Source organism: Diceros bicornis, chromosome 34 (genome assembly GCF_020826845.1).
Source record: "Diceros bicornis minor isolate mBicDic1 chromosome 34, mDicBic1.mat.cur, whole genome shotgun sequence".
NCBI classification, from domain to species: domain Eukaryota; kingdom Metazoa; phylum Chordata; class Mammalia; order Perissodactyla; family Rhinocerotidae; genus Diceros; species Diceros bicornis.
Window position 1 is genome coordinate 37,026,990 of NC_080773.1, and position 16,572 is coordinate 37,043,561.

General features: G+C 43.4%; 1 protein-coding gene across 3 annotated transcripts in view; it reads right to left on the bottom strand.

Moving 5' to 3' along the window:
- Nucleotides 1-16,572, bottom strand: part of LOC131397514 (zinc finger protein 256-like) — a 119,694-nt gene that overhangs the window by 52,270 nt on the left and 50,852 nt on the right. For all 3 annotated transcript variants that reach the window (XM_058530490.1, XM_058530523.1, XM_058530489.1), the window contains exon 3: nt 1,497-1,611. In XM_058530490.1, the coding sequence (XP_058386473.1) occupies nt 1,497-1,597 (101 nt within the window). In that variant the 5' untranslated portion in view covers nt 1,598-1,611. The remainder of the gene's footprint in view (nt 1-1,496; nt 1,612-16,572) is intronic.

Below are 16,572 nucleotides of genomic sequence, written 5' to 3' on the forward strand. Positions count from 1 at the left end.
CACATATATATACTGGGCTCTCCTGGAAGGGAAGAGAGGCTCTCCCAGACCCTGAGCCTGTGACCCTCCACACCCAGCTGCCCGTTATACTTTGGGTCACGGAAAGAGACATCACAGGTTCAGCACAGATACCAAGGCCTCCTTAAGACAGGATGGAGGTAAATCTGGGCCCTGGCATGTATTACACCCATAGGAGGGGTGGCTTCCTGTGTAATCAGTCCCCTGCCAGATGCTGTGGTGCTGAAGGAGGTCACCTCTCCCCCAGATCCCTGGGGGGCCTGGGGAGCCCCTTTGGATAGAATGAGTGAACAATAATGGGAGTGTGTAGATGTGTGAAAGGCACTGCCAGCCATCATAGGTGATGGAGCTCAGTGGAACATTGCTGCTCTCCGTCCCCTAGCAAGGATGTCCCTGAGAAAGGACAGGACCAGAGAAAGACACACTTGGCCAAATTTCAGGCAGTCATCTTAGCACTGGATGCCCTAGCCAACACGTGGCCCATCTTCACATCCATCATCAACTACTGGGCCATTATCTAAAACTTTTCTCCTTCAGAGTAAAGAACTCTGAGAATCTCCTGCCTCACAGACACTCCAAATATAAATCAAAGGCCTTGCCATTCCAAAGCCTTGACAGGACGCTCCTTACGCCCTTAGGAGTTACATATGGGACTGATACTAACCAAAGCACACATTCATCACAAGCATCATGTGAGACCGACACTGTCCCTGCAAAAGGTAGTCCTTCAGGGCAAGTCACCAGCACAATGCAGATAGAGTCCTCGGGGTCAAAACTGGGTCAGGTCCATGCCTTAACTACTCAGAGGAGGGAATGGGGACGCCCTGAAAGCTCAGACTACTCATGATTCCCTCAAGCGAATGGAAGAGCACACAGGGCTATTTCCCAGTGTCCTTACTCTGAACAGGGAAAGAACACATTCCCTGTAGAACTAGGGCCTTCCTCCAGGGTGAACTCTAGTACTAAATGTGGTCACATTTGTGGTTAAAGGAATTCCCACATTCCCCACACTCACACAGCCTTTCTCCAGTGTGAACTCACTGATTCTAAACATGTCTGTATTTGCAAGAGAAGGTTTCTCCACAGCAGACACCCTGATGTTGAGTGAGAGTGTGTTTGTGGCTGGCAGCTTTCCCACATTCACCCCACGTCCCACTGTGAAAGGCCTCCTCAGCTCAAGCCTGCTGTGTGGTTCCCACCTATGGGAGTGGCCTGGTGCTGGAGAAGGCCCGAGGTGGCCAGGACGTCCTCTCCAACTTCCCCAGAGGTCAAAGGCTTCCCTGACATGTGGATTCTGTAGCTCTTCACAAGCTCGGCCTTGTCCACATCCCTTTTCAAGGGGTGTTGTGTCCTGCAATGCTTCTGGTGCTGGTGAGAGCTAGTACATGTCCCACCCGAGTGCAGATTCCAACCAGGGTATGTTGCTTGGCACTCAGGAACTTGCAGAATGTCTTTCGAGACCAGCACAGGAATCTCACCCAGGTGAATCTTCCGGGTCAATGGAAGTGTCTTGGAAGTCCTGACTTTCGAATCTCCTTCTACAGAAGCACTGTTCAGAAGCTGTCTCCTCATGCTCCATTCCAGGCCAACAACCTGAAAACAGAGAAAAGCTGAGGAAATGCATGCTGATATTGGTGGGAGGGGGAGGCCCCATCACAAAGGTGTGTCAGATACAATAGCGAATGAGTCCATGGGATTGTTCTGAGGACAAGGGAGCTGGGGGCAGGCTGAGGAAGGGGCTGCTTGGCAGTACTGGGCTTCTGAAGATCACAGAACAGGGGAGACCTCACCAGACAAAGGACACAAGGATGGGGTACAGCACAAGGAGGAGAGGCAGTCTCCAGCTCATTCTTCTGCCAACAGCCTTCAGCAGGACCTTGTCTGCTGCTGACATGTGGGTGCTGTGCAGAAAGGTGGCTGTGTCCAGGCCCAGGAAATTCAACTGGATTCAAGTAGTTGCCATTCAAGGACTATTTAAGGGTATGTGCACACCTCACGACACATTCTGTGTGGCTCAGCGCTGGAGAACATTGCAGAGGGAGCAGTGGAGAGGAACAGGTGACTCAAGGAGGCCACAGAGTTAACTGGGATTCAGAAGTCACAGATGAAATGACAGGTCAGCGAATTGTTCAGTGTGAGAAGAAAAGCAGAAATGATTTGCATCCAGTGGCATTTGCACCAAAACACTGGTGGACACATGGCAGGTTCCTGGTATGATCTGAACACAGCCCTGATGCCATGTCCTCCCCCAGCTGCCACTCACTAGGGCCAGGCCTCCTGAGACCATCTTGCCATGTGCACCCTGTGAGACAACCAGGGCTTTCCCAGCAGCCCCAGCAGTACAACTTTATGGGAGCCGCAAGAAGCAACTAACAAAAGACAGGACACGAGTGTAGCCAGCACCAGCCCAGAGCAACTCATCACACAACAGAACTCAGGAAAACGAATATTACCAAAACCTCAAAGGAAGGTCTTGGGAGAACAGCCCACTGTGCACGTAACTACAGCAGTGACCATGACGATGCTTGCAATTCCTGGCACGGGCAGGCGTGAGGAAATGTCAGCTAGAGACAGGAAGTAGAATTGGTGGCACACAGATGCCACGGACTTGGACACAGTCATCCAGGCAGGGAGAGGGCAAGCAAGGTGAGACCCATTATTTTGACTCTCGGACCCTTCCATACGCATGGAGAAGCATCAGGTGCCAGGGCTGCTTGGGGCATGCATTGCTTGGGGCAGTGCACGGCTCAGCGCTGGCATCCACAGCACACAGGCTAAGAAAGTGGGGAAGTTAGCAGAGCCCATGGCCCGGCTGTAGAAAGGACAGAGCTGCCTCTAGGGGAAAAGAGGACAGACAGAGAGCAGCTTAGGACACTTGCAGGGATATGAGGCCCTTACACAGGGATGCTATAAGTGCCAAGTTCCCCCACATCACATCACAGCACAGCAGCCTCCGAGCCTCATTAGGATCCCCATTTACCTTGGAGAAGTCAATGGCCACATTCTCAAAGGTCACAGCCTGGCCATGATGGGGACAGATCACTGCATGATCAGCTCTTTACTAGGACTCTATGTTCCTCCCTCCACACATCTATCCCCTGCTCACTCTCCTCCTACATGTCTGCACAGCAGACACCAGGCCCTGGTGCCAGTGGGCCCTGCTCTCTCCTCATGGTCCCACTGATCACTGTGTCAGCCCACAGCAACACTGGGCAGGTGGGCAGATACGTGATATATAAGCTTGAGGCCTGGCGAACAGGGCCACCTCCCTCGTCAGGCAATTCCCCTGGGTTGCCCCAGATTGTGTTTACAACACACAACCAAATGAGGGCTTAACGACCAGCCTGATGTCCTCAATGCCAGGGCCCTGGGGCCATCAGTTCTCACTGCCTCTCCACACGCACATCACTCTCTCAACCACACCTCCCTCACATAGCTGCCCAGACAAAGCAACTTCCAACTCCTCGCCTCACATCAAGGCTCCTCTCTGGGCTCCCTGCATGTTACTCAGCACAAGACATTCGAGAATCCTTAGCAAATTCAAACAGGATCCAGTTATCCCAGACATCAGATGCTCCCGACCACAAAAGGCAGCTCTGATTCCTGCTATGAGGGTTCCCTGCCTGCCTCACTGTCTTGCTTCAAACTCAGCCACCCAGAACCGCCATGGTTGCCTTCCACTTGTCTGCACTCAATGTCCCCTCACCAGTCACAGCCTTCCTCTCTCCTCCTAACCCTCATTCAAAGCCCAGCCTCAACAGCCCTCCACCTCAGGCCCAGTGACTCTCCCCGATGACCAAATGCGCCCCTGAGCTAATCTGCCAGCCTGAATGAAACACCTAGACACACCAAGGTCCCAACAAATCCCTGGAGATCGTGCAGAGCAGTGAATAAGCAGTAGTCCTGCCTCACTGTCATCTGGTCTCAATTACTCCCGTGCCTCCACATCCGATCACATGCACTCATTCCTCAGAAGCCCCTGGATCTGCGACATCGCCCTCTTTCCCACACGGTTCCCATGGCCACTTCTCCTAACCTGTGTTGTGACACTGCCCACCCAGAAGCCCAAGCAAGAGATCCACTTCTCAGCCCCTACACTCCCCTCCCTGGGCTGCTATTAGCAGCACCATCATGATCAGGTTTCCCCTCTATAAATGTGACCAAAGGCTCCACCCTGGTCCACACACTGTCCCCCACCTTTTGGAGAGGTCTCCTTCCTGAACCCCTCCCCAGAGTTCCAGACCTGTGTGTCCAGCTGCCCACTTCAGCCTCCACTAATTGTTCCCTGAAACACCTCATACTCTTAACATGGCCAAAATCAAAACTCCTGATATCCCCAATGAAAATTACCCCCATTACCAACTTCCCCATCTCAGCTGACGGCCCTTCCATCCTTCAGCTTCTAAAGCCAAAAACCTTACAGTCATCTCTGACCACCTTTCTCTCCCTCATCCTCAAAATCAGAAAACCTGAGCTGACCTGCTAAAAAAAAACAGATCCAGCCTCCAACCATTTCCAGCACCTCAATGGCCACCACATGGTCCACACCATCAACACTCACCTGGGGCCCAGTCCCGTGGTGCAGCAGTTAAGTGCGTGCACTCTGCTGCTGGGAGCCCGGGTTCGGATCCCAGGTGTGCACCGATGCACCACTTGTCAGGCCATGCTGTGGCGGCATCCCATATAAAGTGGACGAAAATGGGCATGGATGTTAGCCCAGGGCCTGTCTTCCTCAGCAAAAGAGGAGGATTGGCATGGATGTTAGCTCAGGGCTGATCTTCCTCACACACAAAAAAACAAAACCAGAATTTGGTCTTCTCTCTCTTAAAAGGATAACTTTCTTGAACTTTTAGTCTGCTCTTGTTAAAGAGATTATGAAAGGTTTTTTTCTTTGCATAATCTACCAGAAGAGTAGGGATTCTATGTTTTATCAAAATAAATTTCCTGTATTGTTATCAGGTCTTTAATGACAAGTGCCAAGATTTTTTTTATACCTATTTAATTTTCTGCATTTGCCTCAAGATCTTTAATTGGCACTATGGTTAAATGGATAACTAAGCATTATTTCATAGGGACCTATGATATTATGTTGGTAAATGTTATTGATATAAGTGTTTTAAAATTATATAACATTGGTAAAATTCTGATCTGCCCTGGTTATCAGTCATAATTCTAGTTATTATTTTAAAGTGTTGTATGTCACAAAATTAACCAAATTTCATTGTCAATTGCCAGTTTCAAGTCTTTTGTGATTTACAGACAGTTATTGTTTAACACTGATGATTTTGAAAATATGTTTCATCTTCATAGAAATTCATGGAAAGGACTCTGACACTCTAGAACACAGGTTTCTGATAAAATTTCAGATCATAAAACTGAACTGGGCAAAAACATTACAGAACTCTAAGGGAAAAACTGACTTCATGAAACTGCTAACAGAAGGTCAAGATCAAGAGTTGATTACATTAGACTAAATGAACTGATGAGGATAATTATAATCCCTATAACTTTTTGTTTGAAATATTGCTGATTTTTTAACGTTTTCGTTTTTTCAGATTGATGGAAATCTTTTTGTCTATTCTCTCAAGCTAACTATGTCTTATAGCAATTTGGTAAATTAGACTTTGTAAGCAGAACTGAAACATTTACCTTTTTCTCCCTACCTGATCCCTCCAGAATTTGAAAACTCTTAGTGAGTATTGTTATTTTCATGGGAATATTGTTATTTTCATAAGTTCAATAAAAATCTGTTCTCCTTAACAGGACACTATTGGAAACATTGGTTATATTACCAAAGCTTTGATTGGAATGTCATATTTGAGAGAAATATGCATAAACTCAGATATGACTGGACAGCTTTTGGGAAACAAAGATTGGACTTTATGAAATAAAGCCACCTTGGAAATATTGGCTTGGTACCTTGCTTACAGGGTTCCTAGCAACCTTACCAGGTGAGTAAAGAAGGTCACTTCTCTGGCAGGTGCAAGGAACTTCAAGGATATTTGGGGGAACCTCAAAGGAAGAGAGGAATTCACCCAAATCTATAGGTATTACAGGTGGAGTCTGATGACAAGTCCTTGGCTTTGCTTACCTGCAAGAGGCCTTTAAAGTTCAATCTGAGATTCCTTATAAAATGTTCCAGCAAAGGGGATTTAAAGGAGCCTATATGATCAAGTGCTGTTCTTGCTGTACTTACGTAAATAGTTGGGCGAAGTGTATTGAAACTAGACATTTTGCAAACCAATTAGTACTAATTTGGCTAAAATTGGTAAAAATGAGGGTGATCTTAGAGAGAAAAATTATGTTTCAGTAGAAATTATAATACACATTTGTAGATATTAGGTTCTAGTTCTGTTAATTGTCTTTGAGGCTTTTGTTTTTGACCTGTAAACTAGATTAGATCAGAAATTCTTCTAGTTTCCTCAAATATCTGGCTACAAATCTCCAAACTTATTAACCAGAGATGCAATATGGTGGGGGTATCAGGGGCCCCAGAGAACAAGTGGTTTATTAAACCCTTAAGCTACAAATTAGGTGAAAAACAGTTAACCCATTCTTTTTTATATTTGTCAGAGTGCCCTATTCCTTTGCAGGGTAAGGACCTACTACATAAATTAGGAGACTCCATTTATTTACATTTGGAGGTAAACGTCTCCTCAGCTCCTCAGATCAATCACCAGCTGATTATGCTCTTAACAAAAGAGACTGAGTCAAAAGATTTAAAGGGAAACTTAATGGAATTACCAGAGGTAAATCCTTGAGTTTGGGCCCAAGGAAGAATGGGATATGCCATCTGAGCAGACCTCATGATTGTTGAACTAAAGTCTGGGCACAAGTGCCCAAATGTTAAACAATATCCTCTCAGATAGGATGCCCTAAATGGCATGGCCCCTGTCATAAAGAACTTGATTGATCAAGGCCTCATCAGGCCATGTCAATTGTCATGCAATGCTCCAATTCCCCTGGACAAAAAGCCAACTGGGGAATACTGGAGGTAGAGGAGAACAACTAGAGAATGCCCTTCAGGTAGAGGAAACAGTGAAGGCACTCACAGCATATGACAACCAGGTCCTGCCTGGCGGCATCGACCTGGCCCTCCATTCCTTCCAGGCCAGTGATTGGGTATACCTAAAAACATGGAAAACTGGTAGCTCACAGGACCAGCTCAACCCTAAGTGGAATGGGCCTTATATGGTGAGTCTAACCACTCATTCCACCCTAAATTCACAGGGAGTCACCCCTCAGGTGCACCATACCCAAGTCAAGAGAGCCCCCAAACTGGAAGACTTGGAAACTCCAAGCCTTCCTGACTTCTCCTATAAGCCCTTCTCAGATCTGAAGCTCCTATTCAGAGACAGAAAGATGAGTCCTTGGTGGGCTGGCATCCCACCCTAACTGTGGTGCTGGGACTCCTTTTCTGTCATCTTTCATAGCTATGCTTATCCTCACCCTGACCTGTGCTCCCCCTAGAATGCCTATATCTACAGCATCACTAGGCTACAAAAAGAGGCTAATTGGTTAAATGAAAAAAGCCAACCAGACTTAACAAAACAGATCTGGAATGCGGTTAAACAGGGTCTTCGAAGCCTGACTTGCTTTCTATCACTTTTTGGGCCGCTGGGGGTTATTCTGCTTCTTCTACTCTTTGGGCCTTGCATCCTAAACTGCCTGGTTTACTTTGCTAGCAAAAGGCACATTAAATTCCACATGGTATTATCCAGGTATATGAGAGGTTGGGACTCTATCCAGATGACAAGCAAACATATCTAAAAGTTTCTAGGGATAAGTTCTGCTCCTCTATGGTCCCCTATGGTGATGCCCCTGGTCAGCTGAATGCAGTTACGTAAGACATAACTTCATCCATTGCGCCTCAAGAATGAGGAGCAAGACATAGTCCAAGGAGGGATTTTCTCACCAGGGAAGTCCCTAAAACATTTTCAACGTCCAGTGCTTTGTTTTTAAGTTGTGCTTGCTTATAGGAACCAAGGCAGAAAAATGCCAGATAAACAAATGGAGAACCAGACCAAATCAGAAAGGTCCAGGATGGCGATGGGTGCCATGCACAAAAGGAAATGTGTGCACAAGGTGCCTTGTCCAAGAAGGGAAGATCTGCACATGCCCCAAAAGCCCCCCAACCCTGAGCAATGACGTGGAGACCCCTCCCCCTTCACATCCTATAAGAACCCTGCTCACCTTCCCTTCAGGGAGAAGGTGTTTTAGAGCACGAACTCTGCGTCTTCCATTTGTTGATCAATGAATAAAGTTTCTTCTCTGCTATTCCATACCCGGTCTCGTTCTATTTTTGAGAGTGGCTCCGGGCAAAAGGACCCACTTAAGGGTCACCAGTGACTTGGAGCTCGGTAACGAAAGTTTCACTAACACATAGTCTGGCCTCAATGTTCCCATAACATTCCAATCCCAATCATTTAGTGCAGTACCATGTTATGATTATTTTGGTCGTCCCACCCAACTGGTTCTTGGGCCATGCATCACAGCCTCCCCATTGCCACAGAGCTCCCAGGAGGTGTTTGTCTTATATGAAGGAAGACAGCAAATTCTTTGCATTCCTGCCATTGAAAAGTCAGTCTATTTCATCTTACTCTGAAACTCAATGACTTGTTTGATGAAAAGAATTGGTTGATGTAATTGTTTTTTTTTTTTTTAATTTCTGAGAACAAGACACAAAGAGTTTGCAATTTCTGTATGGGTCTCTGGGTACACCCTAGGGTGCCATGTAAGAAACTACTCATGTGTAAGTGCCCTGATTGAAAGTTCCCGCTGAGCCCAGCCTTCCAGCTGTCTGTAAGAAGGCACAGCAATGTGAGTGAGGTCATCCAAGACCCTCTAAACCAACCCACACACCACCTCAGCATCGCCAACTGATTTCCACTGATGCCACCTGGAAGAGCAGACTCACCCTGTCACGGACTAGCGCCCCAAGGAACTTAATGGTGGGTTTGGAAGCCTTTAACTATTTTTCCAAGTTGTTTTTTTATGTTAAGGAGACACAACCAGCAACCACCCTGAAGCTAACCAAGCCTCCCTACAAGAGCTGCGCCCATCACTTTGCCTTATTTTTAATGCCAAGATCTCCTCAAGAGGAGAGTAAGCCTCATTACCATAAACTGCAGTATACCCGCCTCTCCCTTTTAAATATTCATTCCCCAACCAAGTAAAAGTTCCTCCTTCCTTTTATTCGGGGATGCCATGACTTTGGAAATGATTCCTTACGAGCTCCTATTTGCTACAAATACACTTTACTTTGTGAGACAACTTCCACTGGTGTAGAGTCTTATTTAACTCACCAGGAGGTGAGCCCACTTGGTTTGGTAACAACCCAGCTGAGCCCTGTTCAATTTTCTGACCCCAAGATTTTGAGAGTTAATGCACTGTTTGATATTTTAAACTACTTACGTTTGGTGTCATATTTTCATGCAACTATAGACAACTGCAAAGTAATGAATACTTTTCACCCACTTAATTCCTAACCTCCTCCAAGGACAAGTGGAGGTCCCACCCTCTTCTTTGTAAGTTCTTTCACAGACTCACTTTTCCCTCTGGGGATCCCGCACCATCCAACAAGCTCACAGAAAATGAAGAACTTACCTGACAGGTGAGGTTCTCTCCTTGAGCATTCAAGACAAAGGAAAAATTCTAACTTTGAGAAATGAAGATGTCTGAACTCTCCTGTGTCTCTTTTCAGTCCCCCTTTAGACCTCAACACCCTCGAATATATTCAGGAGTCTCTGTCTCTCAGCCATTGTAGAGACCAGCCCTGGGGGACGACTCTCCACCCATCTCCACCCTGGCAGGCAGAGCTTATCCTCACGATGCAAACTATTGAACAAGTCAACCAGCAGACCAGGCTTTATGGTCACCTGGAGGTAAGAGTGAACAGTGCACTGTGGCCCCCTGACCAGGGCCTGTCTTTGGAGGGAAGTGCCCATGTTCCCTCAGGGAAGGCAGACACGGCCTTCATCTGGGAGGCAGGAGTGTGAAGGAAACTTGCCTGGGTGTCAGGAGACATGCATGCTGGCCTCAGGCCTGACACTTCCAATTTGTGTCACATTGGGTAACTCCCTTCTCTTCTCTTCCACACAGAGGTAGCCCTCTCTGTGACGGTGTCCCATTTTGGACAATTAGAAGGTTAGGCTGTAAATTCTGGTGACCATTTAAACAAGCTAAGAGTTTTTTCCCACTTCATTGAGGCATGATTTAAAAACAAGAAAGTGCACCCATTTGAAGTATACAATTCTTTGAGTTTTGACAAGTGTTTGCACTTGTGTGGCCACCACCATATTCAAAACATAGAACCTTCCTGTCTCCCTCAACATTCCTTGTATCACACTGCTGTCAGTGTCCCCAACAACCCCAGGCCCAGATGGCCACTGGTTTGATTTCTCTCATTAGGTTTCTGTTACCTTTTCAAACATGCTATAAAAATGGAATATATACCATGTGTTTGGCTTATTTTACTTAGCATGATGTTCTTGGGACTCCTCCACCCTGCGGTGTTTAGCAATAGTTAACTCCTTATGGTTGATGAGTAGTATCTCATTCTGTGGACATAACACGTTTTCTGTATCCATTTACCCGTTTCAGAAGATTGGGGGTGTGTCCAGATTTGATTAATGTAGAATAAAGCTCCAGGCAGTGGTCACGTTTATTTACATTCATTCAAGAAATCAATGAATGAATGATTAAATACTATGCATTGGCCAGTTCCCAGTCACATATATTGTGCACAGTGACCTCTGTGCACATCAGGATGCAGAGCTAGTGATCAGTAATCCTGGACAAGGGTCCCCAACCCCTTGGTTCAGTGAAATTATCACTTGCTCTGTGTTTACCAATAATGAGGATTTCCTGTATTTTGCAGATGTTGCCTTGAGGTGACTCTGGCCAGTCCAAGTGGCATGAGCTGGGAGAGACTGATGGCTGATAAAGAATCCACTTTCAAGAGAGGGCACTGGCTGGACAGGGTTTTTAGTGCTGAGGGATGGCTGGACTCTGAGCCAGTGTGCTGGGCAGTGTCTCAGATGGCCCATGGCTGAGAGTGCGGTGGAGGCCAGGCCAACACCCTGAGATCCAGGGATGGCACATTCCCTTTGATCCTATTCCATTCACAACAGAAATCTCATGACCCAGCCAGAACGAAAGACAGGAATATGAGTGGGCAGGTATAGGCGCAGCAAGGAGGGAAATGTTAATGGAAAATTTGCAGTCTCCACCCCACAAGCATTTTGTTAATTTTATCCTGAGTATCAGTAATTGTTTTTCATTATAAGGCAAATAACTTTTTTTTAATTTCCTTGTTGGCCTTATGATTCTCATTTGTGGAAATTAATTGATTGATTGATTGATTGATGTTTTAATGGTTTTTAACCTTGTGAAATTTTGGGTTGTACATTTTTGTTTGCCCATCACCATATATATGACTCCCTTCACCCCTTGTGCCCATCCCCCACCCCCACTGCCCCTGGTAACCACAGTAGTCTTCTCTGTCCATGTGTTGGTTTATATTCCACATATGAGTGAGATCCTACAGTGTTTGTCTTTATCTTTCTGGCTTATTTCACTTAACATAATATGCTCCAGGCCCATCCATGTTCTTGCCAATGGGAGGATTTTGTCTTTTTTTATGGCTGAGTAGTATTCCATTGTATATATATACCACATTTTCTTAATCCAATTGTCAGTCGAGGGACACTTAGGTTGCTTCCACTTCTTGGTTATGGTGAATAATGCTGCAATGAACACAGGAGTGCATAAGCCTCTTTGGATTGTTGATTTCAGGTTCATTGGATAGATTCCCAGAGGTGGGATGGCTGGGTCACAGGGCATCTCTATTTTTAATTCTTTGAGGAATCTCCACACTGTTTTCCATAGAGGCTGCGCCAGTTTGCATTCCCACCAGCTGTGTATGAGGGTTCCTGTTTCTCCACATCCTCTCCAACACTTGTTGTTTTTTGTCTTGGTGATTATAGCCACCTATACCTATACCACACAACTAACGGGCGTGAGGTGATATCTTAGTGTTGTTTTGATTTGCATTTCCCTGATGATTAGTGATGTTGAACATCTTTTCATGTGCCTATTGGCCATTTGTATATCTTCTTTGGAGAAGCGTCTGTTCATTTCCTCTGCCCATTTTTTGATCGAGTTGTTTGTTTTTTTTGTTGTTCAGTTGTGTGAGTTCTTTATATATTATGGAGATCAACCCCTTGTCAGATGTATGTTTTGCAAGTATTCTCTCCCAGCTGGTGGGTTGTCTGTTCATCTTGATTCTGGTTTCCTTTGTCTTATAGAAGCTCTTTAATCTGATAGACCCACTTGTTTATTTTTTCTTTAGTTTCCCTAGTCTGGGTAGGCATGTCATCTGAAAAGATTCCTTTATGACCAATGTCAAATGGTATGTTGCCTATATTTTCTTCCATGAGTTTTATAGTTTCAGGTCTCACCTTCAGGTCTTTGATCCATTATGAGTTAATTTTTGTGAATGGCGATAGCAGATGGTTCACGTTCATTCTTTTGCATGTGGCTGTCCAGTTTTCCCAACACCATTTATTGAAGAGACTTTCCTTTCTCCATTGTATGTTCTTAGGACCTTTGTCGAAAATTAGCTGTCCGTGTATGTGTGGTTTTATTTCTGGGCTTTTGATTCTGTTCCATTGATCTGTGTGTCTGTTTTTGTACCACTACCATGCTGTTTTGATTACTATTGCTTTGTAGTATGTTGTGAAGTCAGGGATTGTGATGCCGCCTGCTTTGTTCATTTTTCTTAGAATTGCTTTATCTATTCGGGGTCTTTTGTTGCCCCATATAAATTTTAGTGTTCTTTTTTCTATTTCTGTGAAGAATGTCATTGGGATTCTGATTGGGATTTCATTGAATCTGTAGATTATTTTAGGTAATATAGACATTTTAACTACGTTTATTCTCCCAATCCACGTGCATGGGATATCTTTCCATTTCTTTATGTCATCATGGATTTCTTTCAATAATGTCTTGTAGTTCTCATTGTATAGGTCCTTCACCTCCTTGGTAAGATTTATTCCTAGGTATTTTATTCTTTTGAGGCAATTGTAAATGGCATTATCTTTTTGAGCTCTCTTTCTGTTAGTTCATTATTAGCATATAGAAATGCAACAGATTTTTGTAGATTGATTTTGTACCCTGCAACTTTGCTGTAGTTGTTGATTATTTCTAATAGTTTTCCAACAGATTCTTTAGGATTTTCTATATATAAAATCATGTCATCTGCAAATAGTGAGAGTTTCACTTCTTTGTTACCTATTTGGATTCCTTTTATTCCTTTTTCTTGCCTAATTGCTCTGGCCAAAACCTCCAGTACTATGTTGAACAGGAATGCTGAGAGTGGGCAGCCCTGCCTCATTCCTGTTCTCAGAGGAACGGCTTTCAGTCTTTTCTGGTTGAGTATGATGTTGGCTGTGGGTTTGTGATAAATAGCCTTTATTATGTTGAGGTACTTTCCTTCTATTCCCATTTTTTGAGAGTTTGTATCATAAATGGATGTTGTATCTTGTCAAATGCCTTCTCTGTGTCTATTGAGATGACCATGTGGTTTTTATTATTTGTTTTGTGGATGTGATGTATCACGTTGATTGATTTGCGGATGTTGAACCATCCCTGCGTCCCTGGTATAAATCCCACTTGATCATGGTGTATGATCTTTTTAATGTATTGCTGTATTCAGTTTGCCAATATTTTGTTGAGGATTTTTGCATCTATGTTCATCAGCGATATTGGCCTGTAATTTTCCTTCTTTGTATTGTCTTTGTCTGGCTTTGGTATCAGGGTGATGTTGGCCTCGTAGAATGATTTAGGAAGTGTTCCATCTTCCTCTATTTTTTGGAATAGTTTGAGAAGGATGGGTATTAAATCCTCTTTGAATGTTTGGTAAAATTTTCCACAGAAGCTATCTGGTCCTGGACTTTTATTTTTGGGGAGGGTTTTGATTATTGTTTCAATCTCTTTACTTGTGATTGGTCTATTCAGATTCTCCATTTCTTCTTGTTTCAGTTTTGGGAGGTGGTATGAGTCTAAGAATTTATCCATTTCTTCTAGATTGTCCAATTTGTTGGCATATAATTTTTCATAGTATTCTCTTATAATCCTTTGTGTTTCCGTGGTATGTGTTGTAATTTCTCCTCTTCCATTTCTAATTTTATTTACTTGAATCTTTTCTCTTTTTTTATGAGTAAGTCTGGCTAACGGTTTGTCAATTTTGTTTATCTTCTCAAAGAACCAACTCTTTGTTTCATTAATCCTTTCTACTGTTTTTTTTTCTTAATTTCATTTATTTCTGCTTTGATGTTTATTATTTCTCTCCTTCTGCTGACCTTGGGCTTTGTTTGTTCTTCTTTTTCTAGTTCTGTTAGGTGAAATTTAAGGTTGCTTACTTGGGCTTTTTCTTGTTTGTTAAGGTGGGCTTGCATTGCTATGAGTTTCCCTCTCGGGATTTCTTTTGCTGCATCCCATATGATTTGGTATGGCACATTTTCATTTTCGTTTGTTTCCAGATAGTTTTTGATTTCTCCTTTAATTTCATCAATGATCCATTGGTTGTTCAGTAGCATGTTTAATCTCCACATTTTTGTCACTTTCCAAGTTTTATTTTTTCGTGGTTAATTTCCAGCTTCATAGCATTATGGTCTGAAAAGATGCTTGTTAAGATTTCAATCTTCTTAAATTTATTAAGGCTTGCTTTGTTCCCTAACATATGGTCTATCCTTGAGAATGTTCGATGCATGCTTGAGAAGAATGTGTAGTCAGCTGTTTTTGGATGGAGTGCTCTGCATATGTCTACTAGGTCCATCTCATCCAGTTTTTCATTTAAGTCTACTATTTTTTTATTGACTTTTTGTCTGGATGATCTATCCATTGATGTAACTGGGGTATTAAGATCCCCTACTATTATTGTGTTGTTGTTAATGTCTCCTTTCAGGTTTGTTAATAGTTGCTTTATGTACATTGGTACTCCTATGTTGGGTGCATATATATTTATAAGTGATACGTCGTCTTTGTGGAGTGTCCCTTTTATCATTATATATTTCCCTTCTTTGTCTTTCTTAACCTGTTTTATCTTGAAGTCTACTTTGTCTGATATGAGTATGGCAACACCTGCTTTCTTTTGTTTGCCATTAGCTTGGAGCATTTTCTTCCATCCTTTCACTCTGAGCCTGTGCTTTTCTTTAGTGCTCAGATGTGTTTCCCGGAGGCAGCATATTGTTTGGTCTTGCTTTTTAATCCATCCTGCCACTCTGTATTTTTTGATTGGAGAGTTCAATCCATTTACATTTAGGGTAATTATTGATATATGAGGGCTTAATGTTGCTGTTTTGTCACTTATTTTCTGGTTCTTTTACATTTCCTTTGTTTCTTGTCCCATTTGTTTTGGACTGGCAATTCAGTTAGGTTGTTCTGTCTTATGACTCTTCTAGTTTTCTCTGTTTATCATATGTGGCTTTGTTTTGATTATTTGTTTAGTGGTTACCTTGAGGTTTGTGTAAAAAATCTTGTGTATGAGATAGTCCATTATCTGATGGCCTCCTATTTCCTTATACTAAGTCAATTCAATCACTTTCCTCTTCCCCTTCTAAGTCGTTCTTGTTATACCTTATTCTATCTGTGTTGTGGCTGTGTGTTTACAGTGATGAGGTTAAATTTATTTTTGGTGAAGTCCTTCCTTTGATCTTTGATTTTAGTATTTAAGTGGTTGCTAACCTATTCCAGTAAAGATCTACTATTTTTCTGAGTTTGTCTACCTATTTTTCTCCTTGCTCCAAGCTTTGTATTCCCTTTCTCTTCTTTTTTGCAGGCCTGAGGGCCTTCTTGAGTATTTCTTGTAGTGGGGGTCTCATGGCCATGAACTCCCTTAGCTTTTGTTTATCTGGGAGAGTTACTATTTCTTCATCATATTTGAAGGATATTTTTGCTGGATAGAGTATTCTTGGCTGAAAGTTTTTGTCTTTCAGTATTTTGAATATATCATTCCAGTCTCTCCTAGCCTGTAAAGTTTCTGTTGAGAAATCCGCTGAGAGCCTGATGGGAGTTCTTTTGTATGTTATTTTTTGTTTTTGTCCAGCTGACTCTGGCTAGCCTTACCACTAGGCGTGGTGGAGAGAGACTTTGTCTGTTAATATATTTAGGTGACCTGTTGGCTTCACTTACTGGTATTTCCTGCTCCTTCCCCAGATTTGGGAAATTCTCAGCTATCATTTCCTTGAATAGGCTCTCTGTTCCTCTTTCCCTCTCTTCTCCCTCAGGAATACCTATAATTCTTATGTTACATTTCCTAATAGAGTCAGATAATTCTCAGAGACTTTCTTCATTTCTTTTTAGTCTTAGTTCTCTCTCCTCTTCCATCTGGAGTATATCTGTATTCCTATCCTCTATAATGCTAATTCTTTCCTCCATATTGTCAGCTCTGTTCTTTAAAGATTCCAGATTCTCCTTTATCTCCTCCATTGTGTTCTTCATCTCCATCAGCACTGATTGGTTTTTCTTTATGATTTCAATCTCTTTTATGAA